Genomic DNA, 17,533 nt, shown 5'->3' with positions numbered 1-17,533 from the left:
TTTTAGAATGTTGAAAAATGTGAAAAAAGCTAATTAATGTAGATACATTCCAAAAATTGTGATATGAAACAAATCTTGAGTGCAGCATACTTCGGTACAGCCTTACTGCATCATGTGACTATTCTAAACCAATCCCAATGCCTCTTTTTCTCTTCTCTGCACAATGTGACCCATCTGGACCAATCCCGTCAGCTACTTCCTGTGCTATGAGGAGGTGTTGCGAGAGGGGGATGAGGGAGGAGAGGAGGAGGAGGAAGAGGAAGGAGAGGAGAGGAAGAGGAGGAGGAGAGAGAGTGAAGGTGTGACTTACTGTCATGACTTACAGTCCTGTGTGTCCAAACACACACAAACACATACACACACACACACACACACACACACACACGCAGGGGCCACCTGGGTGGCAACATTGCAAAACCGACGACATCATGAAAATCGTTAAATAGCAAAATTTCCATGCTATATATTATATTATATGATATAATATTATTCTATTCTATTCTATTTGCAGGTGTATATTCTACTCTACTGTACTCCTCTGTAGTCTACTGTACTCTACTGTGTTCTATTTGCAGGTGTGGGTCCGTCCATCATCAGAATGTGGTCTATTGGCCAGTGGATACAGACACACCCCAACCCACACACACAGGACATATACGAGTGGTGAGGCACGCACACACACACACGCACACACACACACACACACACACACACACACACACACACACACACACACACACACACACACACATACACACACAGGCCTGGATTAAGATGGGCTGGGGCCCCTAGGCTAGGCTACTGGTTACCGGAGGCCCCTGCAAAAGGCAAATTATGCGTCAAAATGACATAGGCAGCATTCCAAACTAGGAAGGAAGGATAATACAGTCGCAGATTCATTTACATTACATTACATTACACCTAGCCGACGCTTTCATTTATTCAAAGCGACTTACAACTATTACTTTTCAGGGTATCAGTTACAGTCCCTTGAGCAATGTGAGGTTAGGTGCCTTGCTCAAGGGCATTTCAGCCATGGATGGAGATGTAGGGAGAGGTCAGGGGGGATTTGAACCGGCAACCTCCAAATTGATAGACCAACTCTGTAACCACTAGGCCACGGCTGCCCCTTCACTACTGTCAATACTGCATCATTTCATAATTCTTCAATTATCGTCTGTGTGTGTGTGTACTATATCTGTGTGTGTGTGTGTGTGTGTGTGCGTGTGCGTGTGCGTGTGCGTGTGTGTGTGTGTGTGTGTGTGTGATATAGGGTGCTGTGTGGGTCTCCGTCCTAAGGGTCATCATCACCAACTGTTCTATGTGTGTTTGTGTGTGTGTGTGTGTGTGTGTGTGTGTGTGTGTGTGTGTGTGTGTGTGTGTGTGTGTGTGTGTGTGTGTCTGTGTGTGTGTGTGTGTGTGTGTGTGTGTGTGTGTGTGTGTGTTTGTGTGTGTGTGTGTGTGCTATACAGGATCCTGTGTGGTTCTCCTAAGGGCCACTATCATGAGCTGTTCTACTTGGGTGCCTCTGAACCCTCCACCTGCAGCGCTACTGACTGCCTGCTGGGGGCACTGCTGTCCTACGAAAGCCAATGACAATACAGCAACAGGGCCATCAACCAATCAAAATACAGCTGTTGTACAAAAGCCAATGACAACACAACAACAGAGCTCCATCGATCCAATCAGTAAACAGCTCCTAGGCGTCATCGGCGAATGAGAATGTAGCTCCCAGGCTTCATCAACAACATAGTGGGCTCGGTCGTGACAACGCAGTAAGATTTTTGCTAGGCAGTGGGCATGCACACTTTGCCAGTTTGATGCATTCTGGTTAGAATTTTCTAACCACAATGCACCAAACTGGCAAAGTGTGCATGCCCACTGCCTAGCAAAAAATCTCACTGCTTCGGCACGAACGAGCCTAGTACTAGGGATTTAACAGCCAATAAGAATCCAGACCAGTAACCCCCTACCGTACGCAGGCACGCAGGCACGCACGCACGCACACACACACATCCTTTATTGTTTACAAGATAATTAGATGTTAGATGTGACAGCATCAGTTCAGTTAATATGAAGGCTGTGTGCCGGTTTACATTTTTGGCATAAGCACTCAAGTTCCGCCTGTTAATGCATGTTCGATGCGGACGCCATTCTTGTATACAGTATTTTGAAAAAGCATACTGAAAGAATTGAATGTAGTTCACATACATTGTTCAACAGATTTTCTGTTTTTGTCTATTTTATAGCAAAGCACTATTGCAATAGTGTCCATAATGTTCATATTCAAGCACAAAGTGCGTTTTGAATGTTTGTATAAAAGTGCCAAAACTGTAAATGCACTATTCTTTGTACCTCTGCCGTTCTTAGAAAAGCACTTTAAATTGTTCTGGTTTTTGTATAAAAAGTGTGCTCTAAATGTTCTCATAAAACCATTCTAGACTGTTTTTAAAGCCGCAAATGGTTAAGTGGTCATCATCACCGTTTTGACAGTAGTCTACTGTAATTAAAAATGCAAATTAAATGTGAGTGTTGAAAATGTTTGAGTGATGGTTGAAATATTTGAGTGACTCCACATGTTCCCTCTGGTGGCTGTAGGGTCTACAGCTCTCTTCTCTATTTTATTACAGCAAAACTACATTGCAGGTTGTAATAAAATTGTAAATTTATTCTAAGAAAGGAATGTCCTAGCCTGGCGAGCCATCCCACGTACCTCTGCCAAAGGATTGGCTCCACTACGGTAGTCTGGCCTTGCTTTTCTGCGGAGTGTCTGGAGCGGTAGGATTTTGATGCGCAACCCCCCAGAAAACAGCCAATAAGCGCCCCACGTAGGGGGAAAATGGGGAGGACGCTCGTGACGATGACAACGTCTGCGCCAATGGCTCTGGGGTCCATTTCTCGAAAGCGTCTTTGCTATCGTCGTTAGCAAAGTCCTTCGTAAGAGCGACTCAACTCTCTCGACAGCGATCATCAAGAATAATACATTACGACCACATCCAAACTTCAACCCAGTTATTGAGAAAACTCATAATAGGCTGAACTGTTGGCTACAAAGAGATCTATCTCTGAGGAAGAACTCTATTAACAAAAGCTGAAGTGATCTCCAGACTAACATTCCTGTCTCTCTCTATATATGTTGACAAATCAGTCTCTGAATCTCTGGCCAAAAAAATTGACTAACTGTTACTTCACTTCCTTTGGAGGAATAGGGTGCATTATGTTAAAAAGACTGTCTTAATGAATACCAACTCTTGTGGGGGTATGAATTTTCTTGATTTTATGTCTTACTTTTTACTTACTTTTAAGATAAACTGGCTATATCAATTCATAAATAATCATTCTTCTATTTGGAACTTCATTCCAAAACATATATTCTCTAAAGTGGGTGGCCTCAAATTCATCTTAATGTGCAACTATAACATTCAGAAGATTCCTATTAAAATAGCTAATTTCCATAAACAAGTTCTCCTTGCCTGGTCGTTGGCCTACAAACATTTTTTCTCCCCACAAATACATTATGGAATAACAAAGACATACTTTTTAAAAACAAATCTCTTTATCTGGATAATTGGGTAAGCCATGACATTCTTCTGGTATCTCAACTTATAAACAACAAAGGTTTACTCTTAAATTACTCCGAATTTCTTTCCAAGTTTAGTTTTCCTGTTACCCCTAAAGAATTTGCTGCAGTCATTGGTGGCATACCTGATGGTGTAGTGATTTGGTTATTTTGACATTTATTCATAATGTATGCAGAGACTTGATTTATATCTCTTTGAGTCAGTGACCAGGGCCTGATTAAGATGGCCTTGGGTCCATAGGCTACAGCAGGGATGGGCAACTTTTAATGATGCGGAGGGCCACATTTTTCCTTCACCACCATCACCACATTATCATGACCATGGATCTGACAATTCGCTGAGTTTGAGGTGAAGTTGCTTGCTCACTGACTGCCCTTGTTTGGAAGGGCTAGAAGTGCACTGTATTGGCCAACAGGAAAATTACAAAAGATTGATTCAGTGGTCGTCTCATTTTTAATTAAGCCTACTGTTTAATCTACGGGCCGCATTAAGTGAGGAGACCGGCCGCATGTGGCCCCGGGGCCTCCAGTTGCCCATCCCTGGGCTACAGGTTCCTGTGGCCCCCCTGGAAGGTACGTTTTGTGACAAATTTACATAGACAGTGGGTATTTCTCAAAACCTAGTGCGCACACTTCCAAGCAGGGGCCCAACTACAGTATATGCGATGTATGCGTTGCAGGGGGGCGCAAGAGAGAGGGGGGCACCAAAGAGAGGGCATTTGGAGGGCGCCAAATAATTAAGTGTTTTTTTGGGGGGGTGGGGCACCTAAATAGTTCTTGCATACCCCCACAGAAATGAGTAGTTGCGCCCCTGCTTCCAAGTGTGCTCAGCCTAATTAGTCATGCACAGTGATTGGATTCTCTTTAGTGAACTCTATAGAGTATCCAAATCACTGGGCGTGACTAATTAGGCTGAGCGCACTTGGAAGTGTGCAGACTAGGTTTTGAGAAATACCCTGAGTCATAATTATGAGATGGAAATTAAGGATAGCATGTCTACCAACTGTACTCAACACAACAGCTAAATTTTTCAATAGTGCATCTCGTCACAATTCTGCAATTTTTCACTTTTGACCAATCAGAAGCCCCCTGGCAGGTGGGCGGCCCAAGGCTGCAGCCATATCTAGCCTGTGCATTAGTCCGGCCCTGGCAGTGACATAATAGTTATACTATGGATCGGACACCATGCTTGATCTTTGGTCGGGTCTTCACTTCACATACCCAATTACACACACATGGGAAGATCAAAAATAGTCAATGGAAACTGAAAACCCCAAACACACATGCACGCATGCACGCACGCGGAGACTGTGGGAAAATCCTGTGTGCGTGTGACCTTTCGCACGCACGCGCATACACACGCACGCACGCACACACGCACACACGCACACACACACACACACACACACACACACACGCACACACGCACACACACACACACACACACACACACAAAGACAATCATGACTCAGAGCAGGAGGCTTCAAGCTGTTGTTGACTTTATTATCGTTTGCAATACAGACATCTTCAAACAGGTTTTAAAATCAGCAAACCGGGTCCTCGCGAGTGTCCACAGCGGGACAGGATTAACAACAATGTTCAGAACTTCATCGTTTCTCGCAGAGATATTATGGAATCTTCAAAAGAAAGGTCAGAGCAACAGGATACCGTATATATATAAAAAAACACAACAGCGTTTGTTCTTCAGTATCAAAATAAAGGTACAAAAAACACATGAAAAAGAGAACATGAAAAGAAAACTAAAAACACACCTCCCTTCTTATTATTACAATTAATAATATGCCTTCAATACGCTCAGCAGGTGCAATCACACCCTAATGTCATTAGAATGTTTCAGAACGAACATTTCATAGAAGAGATCGGCCTATTGTGATGTCAGAATAGATGATTTGTAGAGAAGAACTTGAAGAATTTCAGTAAAAATCTAGAACAGGATAAAATTGAACAGGATATTAAAGAGCTGTGTCGATATCGAATCCCCAACCCCACCACCCTCATCACAAGTGATCACTCAGCTCTACATCACAAATGACCAGCAGGCTACACTTTGCACCAGACACCGTAATCATCAACGATATGTAGAGTTAATTTAATAGTTTCATCATGGATAAGAATTCATTTAATAATTTCACCATGGATACGACATTTTGACTCCATGTCCACTGCACAGACAACAGGAAGACCAGACCAAGCTTAATTATACACTCTCACACACACACACACACACAATTGCCTGCATATAGGATCAATGCATCCTGTCCTCAATGCTGAGTCAGAATCACCAAACCAATTAGCTAGCACACACACACACGCACGCACGCACGCGCGCGCGCTCTCTCTCGCTTGCTCTCTCTGCTGGCTGCTCAGAACAGACTCCCCAAGACCGGCAGCAGTGTCACAGTTTACGTCACGGTACAGTGCATCACAAAATGACCCCCCCCAAACCCACCTCTCACACACACACACCACACACACACTTGCAGTCAAAGACTACTCAATTTCAGACACGCACACACATTCCCTTCGTTGCTACGGTTGCAATGCCAACACAGTTTACAGTCCTTCATACCACCATATCACCACCACTAACAAAACTCCATCACACACACGCACCTCCACCTACAAACTTCCCCACACACACACACACACGAACACAGACACTCTTCTCCAAATAGCCTTAATGAAAATCACAGTGTTTGGAGACCATCAGACAAGAGATAAGTACCACAGTTCTTACTATTCTCCACAAAAGAACAGTTTGCATACACAAGGAAATCTGCATCGATATGTACAGTCTAGACAGAATGACTGTGTGTGTGTGACCTGATATCGCTTTAAGACACTGAGGAAGAGAGTAAAATTTTTAACTGTCTAAAGTCACATACATCATGTCATGACACATGACAAATCATGACATCACAATGCCCTAGGTTGGATTCCTCCAATCACAATGCCTTCCTTCCCTCAGTGTATCCAGTCCAAAGAGCCCCTCTTAAAGGGGTATGCCACTATTTTGGGGCTTAATACAGTTAAAATCGTTGGCCAGGGTTTATAAAGGTGGTAAAGTGTCTTATTTTTTATGTAAGCCGTTGTCTTGCTTTAAGACAAGTTAAAAGAGGGAGCATGTCGCTAAGCTAGTGAAAGTCAATAGATCCGTGTAGCATGCTACAATGCTACACGGATCCATTGACTTTCACTAGCTTAGCGACATATTCCCTCTTTTAACTTGTCTTAAAGCAAGACAACGCTTAACATGAAAAATAAGACACTTTAGCACCTTTATAAACCCCAGCCAACGATTTTAACTGTATTAAGCCCCAAAATAGTGGCATACCCCTTTAAGTCTCCCAAATGTTAAAACATCCAGCTAAAAACAGCAGCCCCTAGACAGACAACGCTCTTAGCCAATCACAAATGACATTACTGGACCAGCACAACTCTCTTGGCCAATCACAAATGACAATTACTGGACCACCATAATGGTATTAGCCAATAGCCACAGGTCTAACTCAGACCTGAACTAATCAACCGAGCTGTTGGTTTGACCTGGCCCAATCATATGAGCCGTTGTATCGCCGACAGCCTGTAGTGTAGACATAGCAGTTGACCCAGTGCAACATCTAACAATTTAATAATCTTTAACCCCCCCCTTCTAACTACCCGTACCAGCTTTCATATTTACCATCAAGACAACACACACCCCACACATACGACTATAAATCACAGTGACTTTGACAAGGTGACAAATCAAATCAAAAAAGAAAAGGGGAAAAAAAATCCTTCCATTCTTAAGTAATTAAAACACAATTCTAAAGGTAAAATCAACAGGGAACAAAAGACAAAAAAATAATCAGAACATACTTCAGGACTACAAGACAGATCAATCCAACAGTGCAGAATGAAGTAGCTATGGCTCTTTGTGTAATAAGGGGACTTCCCCCTCACGGTGTAATGAACACATCAAAAGCAGAGGGGTCCAAAGTAAAAGTAAAAGTTTCCTTCCAACCCAGGTAACCTATCAGAGTAACCAGGGGAGTATTCCAAGAAATGCTAATCTGCTAATAGATAGCCCACAGTTGTCATTTAGTGAAGAAAATAAGGACCCCCGGATCTTGTATTAGATGATTTACCTCTACCTTAAGGTTAACTTACTCTGGATTACAACTTGGCCAGGTTCTTAACATACTCCCCAGTAGACCTGTGTACGTTTCTTATGATCAGCTGAGTTGGTTGGATAAAATTTGTGGTGGGTGCTTGTTTGTTTTTGTGTTTTTCAGTAACACCTACCTCATTAGATAAAATGCAGTAAATGAAGTAACGGCTGTGTAATATCATGTGCTAGTGTTGTACTTACACCATGAATTTACTTTTACGTTTCACACACCTCTGATCAAGAGACGAGAATGACATGGGTAACAAAAGCAACATTATGACCATTCATTTATGACCGGGATTCTATGATGCTCAGAAATGAATGGTCATACTGTTGGAGTTCAACAACAAAGGCCTACTGTCACTCATGGCGCTCAACCTATGTCACAAAAATCACTTTTGTCTCTTGTTTCTTATGTCACCATCGCCTCTACACAAAGTCAAAGTATTTCATACCGCGTTCGCTTGCTGTGTTCATGCTGTGTCATTTCATTGTACTTTCTCAAGTGTCCACTGGGGGTCAGTGCAGACAGTACATAGAAATGAGCAATACTTCAATCTTCCACCAGGAGGAGTACAGCAGCTTTGCTGCACTTCAATCACATAGGAACTCTTCATCATGTATCAGTGCACACGATCCCAGCATTGCCTTGACAAGGGATACGGTCATGTTGAACTCAATAAATTAAATCTTAGAGGGAAAAAACAAACATCACATTAACATAAGAAAACTAATAGGGGAACTACAAAGTGTCTATTTCAATTGTCCAACTTGAAAGTGTATGTGTCCCTGCGTCCATGCCTGTATGTGTGTGATTGTGTGTGTGTGTGTGTGTGTGTGTGTGTGCGTGCGTGTGTGCGTGCGTGTCTTGCGCGTGCGTGTGTTCTTGCGCCACTCTCCTTGTGGCTGTGTGCGTGTTTGCGCGCGTGCGTGTGTGTCAGTGGTGTGTCTCCACCTCCACTACCGTCCACTCCCCTTGTGGCTGCGCGTTTCCGTGTGTTGCCTGTGGTGCGTAGCTGCTCACCGCGGTAACCGTTGCCGTGGTGCTGGGGTTGCTAAGCGGCGACAGCAGCAGCTGTGGCCAATGGCTGCTCTCCAGAGGGCTCAGCGTGCCGCCGCCCCCTTGCCCAAGTCCCGCCCCCACGTCACCGGCCTTGACCAATAGCAGCGTCTGGCTGATCAGCTGCTGTACAAGTCCCGCTTTGCTGCCCCACTCCAGGTCCGGTGACATCATTTCCTCTTCCTGTCCCGGTTGATTCATTTCCTGTCCGGCCCTGTGGTGGTGGTGGCCGTTTGGTGGGGGTCGCGCAGTACCATTCGGGCCCAGCAGGTGGTGGTGCTGTCGCTGTTGCAGGCCACAGGAGCCATCGCTGTCCTGCTCTGGAGAGCTGGAGCTGGGGGTGGGGGTGGGGCTATTTGCCATGTCTGAAAGCAGAGAATTCTGGGTAGTAGTGTAGTCTCCGTGACTCTGATCATCATGACCACCACCAACTCCATTCACGCTGCTGTCCTCAGCTCTCTCTTCTGGTCTCCCTCCTCCTCTCTCCTCTGCTCCTTCTCCCTCCTCCTCCTCCTGCTCCTCCATTTCGGCCTCCAGGGCCTCGTAGATGGTACCCAGGCAGGAGGGGGTTGCGGAGGGGGAGATGAGGGCTGGAAGTGGGGCCTGCTGCTGGCTCTGCGTGTGGTCCTCCAGCTCCAGCTGCCACTGGCGGATCTGCTGCTTATGCTCCAGCGGCAACTCCAGATGCTTAGAGGAGCCTCCATTGGCCTGCTGGATACAGTGGTCCTGATGCTGAGGGAGCTGGTCTCCATGGAGATGGAGCTGCTGCTGGGATGAGCCTCCGTTGGACCGGTGGTGCTGCTGAAGCGACTGGTCCTGTTGCTGGGACATCTGGTCTCCATGGAGATGAGGATGATGCTGGTGGATTCCATTGGAGTGCTGATGCTGCTGAAGCGCCTGGTCCTGATGCTGGGAGACCTGGTCTCCATGGGAATGAAGATGATGCTCCTCCTGGAGATGGACGTGTTCTTGTTGCCAGTGCTGCAGCTCCTGCTGTTGCTGCTGCAGCTGGAGGGTCAACTGGTCTCTCTTCTGCTCCTCCTCTTCTTCTTCTTCACCCCGTAGGTCTCTCCTCGTCTGGTCTTCATCCTGTAGGTCTGTCCTCTGGATCTGCTGCTCCTCACTCCTCTCCTCCTTACAGACACACAGACAGATAGAGGTGGACAAACAGACAAAAACACAGAGGGACACGAAAACACAACAACAACACAAGGACATGTACAAGACAGGAAAAGGCAGGCAGAGAGAGAGAGAGATGAGACCAGGTAGAGAGAGAGAGAGAGAGAGAGAGAGAGAGAGAGAGAGAGAGAGAGAGAGAGAGAGAGAGAGAGAGAGAGAGAGAGATCAAAAGATGAGGGAGGGGAAGGAATTGATGGATAGATGAATACGGGAGAGATGAAGATGGGAAAAGGTACAAATGGAAGACAAGCAGAAAAGAGATAAGAGATGAAGGAGAGGAAAAAGACAAGCAGAAAAAGGAGAGATGCGGGAGGAATAGAGGCAGGATGGAGAGAGGGATGAAAGATGGTGGGAGAGAGGGAGGGAGAGGGAGAGGGAGAGAGAGTGAGAGGCAGAAAGACAGATGGAAAGAGGGAGACAGAAAATATAAATCTCATTACTCATCTGAGGTCATAGTAGTGTTGTGGCCAACCAGGAATATAAAAAAAAACACACAAAGGAAATGAAAACGTAAGCCACTAAAATATATTCACTGATGACCAACATTTAAGCCATGCCATACCATACCATTTCTGGAAATAAGCTCATTTTACACCTCCCTTGAGTTAAATAATTGTAAATAATTCTTCCAGCCGTTTTCAGAGTTTGGCAACCCCAAGATAGCAAGAATTGTAGGGCCCCATGAGATTCAATGATAGTTGCTAGCTTGAAACTAGAAGCCACGAGAGGAAGGTGAAACTCAATTGAAACTCCATTAGCTTATTTCCAGAAATGGTACCGTATCACTTTCAAACACGATATTCCAGTACCACATTACAACACAGTTCAATACTAATAGAACACATTACCACAATAATATACATTACCCTATAATATTCAGCAGTAAAATACAACATAAGCCACTAACATAAATTACTACGATCTACCACACTCAGCCACTAGAAACAGAAATATCAGACCAGGGATGACAAATATATGCCATTAGACAGACGGCCAAGGCGTCAGAGCGACAGCCAGACGCACCTCTCTCTTCTCCTCACTGTGGGGCTCCTGCCGGTCGTCCTGCCTCACCCTCTCCTGTCTGTCTCTCCGCAGTCTCTCCATCTCCTCCAGGTGGCGCTGGTGCTCCTGCAGCCGTCTCAGCTGCACGTTGGCCACGCCCCCTCCCAGACGCGGCGGCAAATCACCCGTCGGTAGCCGCGGCAAACCAGCAGCAGAGGGGGAGGGGCCATGCGGGAGCTGAGGCTGATGCTGATTGGATGATGATGAGGAGGAGGAGGCTGATGCCTGATTGGTCCTGGAGGCACGGAGGCGGGGCCTAGGCATCGCCATGACGACATCCCACCCTGAGAGAGAGAGAGAGAGAGAGAGAGAGAGAGAGAGAGAGAGAGAGAGAGAGAGAGAGAGAGAGAGAGAGAGAGAGAGACTGGTATCAGAACATGCGTGCAGGTTCAAGTGATTGTGACTTATCAAATGCAGTATGATGCAAACCAGTGTGCACTGTGCAAATAATAGATAGAGGCGTGTGTGTGCGTGTGTGTGTGTGTGTGTGTGTACCATAGAGGTAGAATCAACACTGTAGTGGCCATGGCCCTAATCATCACAGCAACCCTGGCAGCCATTATTTGGAGGTAGACCTGAGCAATGAATGAAAAAAGGACTCAAAGAAGAAGGGACCTGCCTCTGTCAAGAAATGGCTTAAGAAAATATTAATTGATTCACTATACAAGGACAAGTCTTTTTTATTCTGTGATTTATCATTTAATCTGGTCCTTATTGTAAAAAAAAAAAATGTGCGACTATGACCAAGGTGTTTGGTCAGTGATTTACATTGACTGAAGAGTACAGGTCTACCTACACAAGATGGAGGCTGCACCTGCCGTTTTCCAGTGTTGTCGGCCATTTCAGTGACCATGTTCTACCTCTATGGTGGAAACGGTGGGAAAAAAAGCAACCCAACAATGGCCTGTCTGGAGAAAAAGAGAAAGCACCCTGAATGCAAAACAAAACCATTTGTGTCGAGTGAACTCAAGACAGCCAAACCCTGCTGTGCAAATTAAACCATTTGAGTTGAGTGAACTCACAAAGCCATCACATAGTCCTGTATGTGCTCAAATAGTCCTGCAAGTGCCAAAGTGCTCAAATAAACAAATTGCCCAGGTGTGTACACAAAAAAGATTAACAAATAAAGAGTGCAGTAGTGCGAACATGCGCAGAGATAGAAGAAAGAAGGAAAGAAGGAAAGTAAGAAATGAAAGAAAGAGAGAGAGAGAGAGAGAGAGAGAGAGAGAGAGAGAGAGAGAGAGAGAGAGAGAGAGAGAGAGAGAGAGAGAGAGAGAGAGAGAGAGACAGAGACAGAGACAGCAAAGAGGCAGGAAGTGCTGAACGTGTGCACATGGCAGCAGCCAGAAGCTGAGGTGGGAAGTGTAGTCCAGAGGCTGGAGAGAGCGATAGCTTACGCTGTGGAAAAATCTACAAGCTCCAACAGGCCATGCTGTCTTCTGGCTTCCAATGGGAGAGATGCTCCTATTGAGAAGACTATACAACATACACACAAAGCGTGCACGCACTCACATTTTCATTTTCTCTCACAGACAGACAGACAGACAGACAGAGACAGAGAGAGAGAGACAGAGAGAGAGAGAGAGAGAGAGAGAGAGAGAGACAGAGAGAGACAGAGAGAGAGAGACAGAGAGAGAGAGAGAGAGAGAGAGAGAGAGAGAGAGAGAGAGACAGACAGAGAGAGAGAGACAGAGAGAGAGAGAGAGAGAGAGAGAGAGAGAGAGAGGGAGGGAGAGGGAGTTGCACCTTGCTCCAGGGATGTAGCGGTCCCTCATTCGACTCAAGAAAGGAAGAGAAGAACACACATACAGATACACACACACACACACATTCACACACAAAATGTGCACTAACACAATGTGAAACTCTGCAATTCACATGTAAGTAAAGGCCGGATTAAAATGGCCTGGGGCCCCGAGGCGACAGGTTACCGTTCCCACTTCCCACCAGAAGTTAGGAACATAACATGTCCGCCAACTCTAGCCTGAGTGTTAATCTGGCCCTGGTAAGGGCGCGGTAGTGTGTGTGTGTGAGAATGTGTGCGCGTGGTAGTGCGCGCGTGCATGCGCGCGCGTGTTTGGTCTCTAATGGAAGCAGATGAGGACAGAGTGCAAAAACATCATCTTTATTATTTTCTTCATCATCATTATTATTCACTTCTTTTCATATTTAAATCCCAAATAAAACAAACTAACACACAGACAGAGGACGACAGGCAAGAACAGGGACTTGATTAGTCAACCAACCTTGAAAATGAAGCATTCCTCACGCATGCGTGCAGTCACGCACAGTCACACACAGACACGCGTGCAGTCACGCACAGTCACGCACAGACACACGTGCGCACAGTCACGCACAGACACACGTGCGCACAGTCGCGCACCGTCACGCACGCACACACACACACACACACACACACACACAGTCACACACACACACACACACACACACACACAGTCACACACACAGTCACACACACAGTCACACACACAGTCACACACACAGTCACACACACACACACACACACACACACACACACACACACACACACACACACACACACACACACACACACACACACACACACACACACACACACACACACACACACAGCCATGCTACAGTCTGTGTTGTCAAGCACAGTGCAGGATTGAGGGGGTTGAGAGCAGCAAGATTACAGAATAATCCAGCAACGAGTTCAAAGAGTTCAGATATTATTTAAAAAAAAGTCCAGCATAGAATTCAGAGAGTTCAGACATCAATAGTTCATAGCATAGTGCAGCATGTGGAGTTGAGTTTCAGGTCAAGTCCATATACTCTTCATCTCAGATTAAGTTCCTATACTCTTCATCTTTAGTGTTTCTTTACTCTCCTTCTCTGTGCCATCTTTGCGACATCATAGTCTTCTTCCGTTCTCTGTGACAGAGCAACACACCATCAAAATGACACAGACACACACACCAAGACGTCAGAGCAACCATTAGCAACTTCACTTCACTGGTTGTAGATGGGAGGTCGAATTGGCATAGATAGCAGCGACACTGTTGAGAAATGCACCCTTAAAGTGAAGAACCACTGCCTGAGAACAACACCTGTGGCCTCATCGCAAGACACTATTGATAAGTAAATATCTTGCAAAAGTACAATTCAAAAGCAGGATTCCACTTCTCCAGACAAAAAAATAATTGGAACAATTGGTTTTCCGTTGATCTTTAATGGGTCAATATAATCTATAATATGTCCTCTGACTCCTCAATGTGAGCTGCCATGGATATTGAAGCGATAAATGCTCATTACTTTTTGACTAGAGAAATGGAATCCTGCTACTGTCTCCCAGACCTCCGTGTGTTTGAGCTCCACCAGGGGGCTCCAGAGAGACACACACACCCCCCCACACACACACACACACACACACACAACACACACACAACACACACACAACACACACACACAACACACACACACACACACACACACAGTAGTGGTAGGAACAAGGCTAATCGGGATGTTGCATGGGGAAAAACAATCACCCCCAAAGGTAGTTGGCAAAGTGGTTGGGGCGTCAGAGAAGCACAAGTCGAGGAGTTTGGATGGTGGATTGAACCCATTTTTTGTTTGTTTTTTTTAGTAAGGGAGCACTTTGGCAGCGAAGAGGGAGAGTCTGTGTGTGTGCACATGAGGTTTACACGTTACCTGCTGGCGAGTCGTCCCCTGCCTCTCCGAAGGTGGCAAAGTACGGCTGCGGCGGGACATCCGACTCCGCCTTGGAGGGCTGTGGCCTATCGAACACCGGGGCGGGGCATAGTTGCAGGAAGCCCTGCAGATCCCCCAGCTGATTGGACTCCCCACTTCCTGTCGGCTCCTGATTGGGTGGCGCCTCGCTATTTGACTCTTGCCGATTAGCTGTTTCACTTCCTGGTTCCTTGTAATTGGCTCCCTGCTTTCCTGGCTCCTCCTCCTCCTCAGGCTGCGTGGGTGGTGATTGGTTGCCGCAGTGCATGTATCCTTGTTGCTCCAGGCCTGGAGGTGGGAAGGGGGTGTCCTTGGCCTCTTCCTCAGGACAGGGGCCCTGTGGCTGGGCTTCGGAGGCCAGAGGGGGCCCTTGGCCATTGGTGGGTGGCGTCTCCGTCTCTGGGACCGGTGGGGCACGAGGTGCTGGGATACAACTCCCCTCCTCCTCTTCCTCCTCCAGGGTACCCAGGACTTTCTGCAGAAAGAGAAAGAGAGGGTAAAACTTAAATGTGATTGAGAAAGATTTTGTGATGTGTGTATCTGTTCTCCATTTGGTTCCTCCATTAGTGTGTGTGTGTGTGTGTGTGTGTGTGTGTGTGTGTGTGTGTGTGTGTGTGTGTGTGTGTGTACCTGTTTTGGTTCCTCCAGTAGCATCTCTCCTTCTGTGTCACTGGCCTCGTCCTCGGTGGCTGAGGAGACCGGGGAGCCAATGGCGGCCGGTGCAGCTGTTGCCGTCGGCGTGGCAACAGAGCCAGTGGTTGCCAGGACGATGTCGGGCAGGGCAGACGGGGTCAGGGGGCAAACCTCCTCCATGCCGCGATCCGGGGAGGGGAGACTGGTCTCCGCAGGCTGCGTACCCAGAGAAGGAGCCTCCTCACTGGGCACCAGGGTAGACATGGAGGGGGCCTCAGCCTGGAGGTCCTGGGCCTGGGAGTGAAAAGTGAAGTAAAAGTCTTCGTAAAAGTGAAGTAAAAAGTCTGTGAATAATCTGGCAAGTGTCAAAAATTCAAGATTGACAAACAGTTTTGTGGTTAAGTATCTTGCTCGAGTACTCATCGATGGGGTCAGACAGAGCGAAAATCGAACCTGCAACCTTCTGATTGCTGAACAGGGACCTCTACCGCCTGAGCTACCACCGACCAGCCAGACTTATTGTGTTAGTGTGGTGAATTTTTTATCTTATATGATTCATATGCAGATTATTATATGTACATGTATATGCAGGAATATTGAGATATGTGTATATGACTATATGTATATGTCTGTGACTGTATCTATATAGTTCCAGTTGTGTTAAAGGCTGTCTGTGGGTTGAGGTGTGATTTGAGCTAATTAGCATCTGTAAAGGGCCACGGGGCTGGGTGTGCTCACAGTATAAATGCTCTGAGAGGACACAGCCGAGTGTGCATCCTGCCTAGGTAGATCAGCAAGAATGGTGTATCATTAGGATGTTGCCCTGTTCCATATTTCTATGGGGCAGTATAATAAAGAAATCTGCAGAACCTCACCGGACCGAAAGTGCTTGTCTGACAGTAATAGAAAAGAACCCCACATTTGCATGCTGCCTTAGCCTCAAGGACCTGGGGTGCATTCCTCGACAACATCGTCGCTAACCAAGTCAGCAACTTACTAGGTTCCCAATTGGAAATCGCATTGCAACCAAGTAAGTTGCTACCTGGATACTATTCCAAGAATAATGTTAAGTGATAAGTGAAGTTGGCCGACAGGAAGTGCTAAACCTGCTAACAGCCCACGTGTGTCATTTACCTAAGAAAATGAGGACTAAATTGAATCTAGGGAATGAATCTTGGAATACTCCCCTGATTAGCAACAATGCTGTCAAGAAACGGGGTCCTGGCTCTGGGACTGTCAGTCAAAAACCTACCGGTGCAGCGGAGGTGGTGAGGTCAGAGTTCACCATAGGGGAACCATCATCATAGAGATTACAGAAAGTGCAGTAAAGGTAAATGTAATTCATTTTTCACGGTAGGGACACATAAGAGGCGAAGCAAGCAAAGCGAAGAGAGGCCACGTCATCAGGTCGTCGCGGCGAATCAAATGGAATGGAACAGTTATGTTGTTGATTTGATTGGACCGCGGCAGGCGAATTCGCTCCTCATTTGCATAACAGTAAACTTTCTTTAATAATTTCGCTTCGCTTCGCTCCTGTTCGCTTGCCTTCGCCTCTCTCATTGGAATGAATGGTAAAGTTCGCAATTTCTCGTGTATGTGTCCCTACCGTTAGTCATCTCTGCACGTTATGTAGTGGCTCTTAGTCTCTAGCGAAAAGAAAGCCGCTTCCTATAATTATTTGAATCTACACGAGTTGTGTCATCAACCGACTCCCTATTAGACAGGTCATCAGCTGGGAAAATTAGGCCTTTCGTCCAACCGCACTTTTCTCTGTGGATTACTGTGGATTTTGTTTTTGTTTAGTCAACCTTTGTAAACATGCATGTAAGGAAGTAAGACAGAATAGTGCTGAAAATAGTTAATCTTTCATGAATATCACCTTGTAGTACAGTGTAATAATGCATGAAAACAAGTCATTTTGGAAAATGGCGGACATATTGAACTCTGAGCAAAAATTGAGGTGGCCCCATGCTTTAATTTCTTCCAATAGGCCTTCTGGTCAGTAATCCACAGAGAAAAGTGTGGTAGGACAAAAGGCCTAATTTTTCCCAGCTGATGACCTGTCTATATACCCTGATTGTCACAACTCTGAATTCCATGGCTCTGAGACTGT

The 17,533-nt window shown here is 46.1% G+C and overlaps 2 protein-coding genes across 4 annotated transcripts in view; one reads left to right on the top strand and one right to left on the bottom strand.

Annotated features, from left to right (window-relative positions):
- Nucleotides 1-1,835, top strand: part of c1h19orf67 (chromosome 1 C19orf67 homolog) — an 8,891-nt gene extending 7,056 nt beyond the window's left edge. For both annotated transcript variants that reach the window (XM_063206990.1, XM_063206982.1), the window contains exons 8-10: nucleotides 193-299; nucleotides 576-663; nucleotides 1,473-1,835. In XM_063206990.1, the coding sequence (XP_063063060.1) occupies nucleotides 193-299; nucleotides 576-663; nucleotides 1,473-1,596 (319 nt within the window). In that variant the 3' untranslated portion in view covers nucleotides 1,597-1,835. The remainder of the gene's footprint in view (nucleotides 1-192; nucleotides 300-575; nucleotides 664-1,472) is intronic.
- A 6,833-nt stretch (nucleotides 1,836-8,668) lies between these two features.
- LOC134455482 (mucin-19-like) overlaps nucleotides 8,669-17,533 on the bottom strand; it is a 35,830-nt gene continuing 26,965 nt past the window's right edge. The window contains exons 12-15 of one of the 2 annotated variants that reach the window (XM_063206561.1): nucleotides 15,418-15,714; nucleotides 14,749-15,262; nucleotides 11,017-11,339; nucleotides 8,669-9,948 (exon numbers count right to left, since the gene is read on the bottom strand). In XM_063206561.1, coding sequence (XP_063062631.1) covers nucleotides 8,692-9,948; nucleotides 11,017-11,339; nucleotides 14,749-15,262; nucleotides 15,418-15,714 — 2,391 coding nt within the window. In that variant the 3' untranslated portion in view covers nucleotides 8,669-8,691. Of the gene's footprint in view, nucleotides 9,949-10,099; nucleotides 10,438-11,016; nucleotides 11,340-14,748; nucleotides 15,263-15,417; nucleotides 15,715-17,533 lie in introns of those variants that run through there. The other variant, XM_063206570.1, reaches the window with a different exon arrangement.

Source organism: Engraulis encrasicolus, chromosome 1 (assembly GCF_034702125.1).
Source record: "Engraulis encrasicolus isolate BLACKSEA-1 chromosome 1, IST_EnEncr_1.0, whole genome shotgun sequence".
Lineage (NCBI taxonomy): Eukaryota > Metazoa > Chordata > Actinopteri > Clupeiformes > Engraulidae > Engraulis > Engraulis encrasicolus.
Note: the sequence above shows the minus strand (reverse complement) of the source record. Positions and strands in the feature narration are given on the sequence as shown.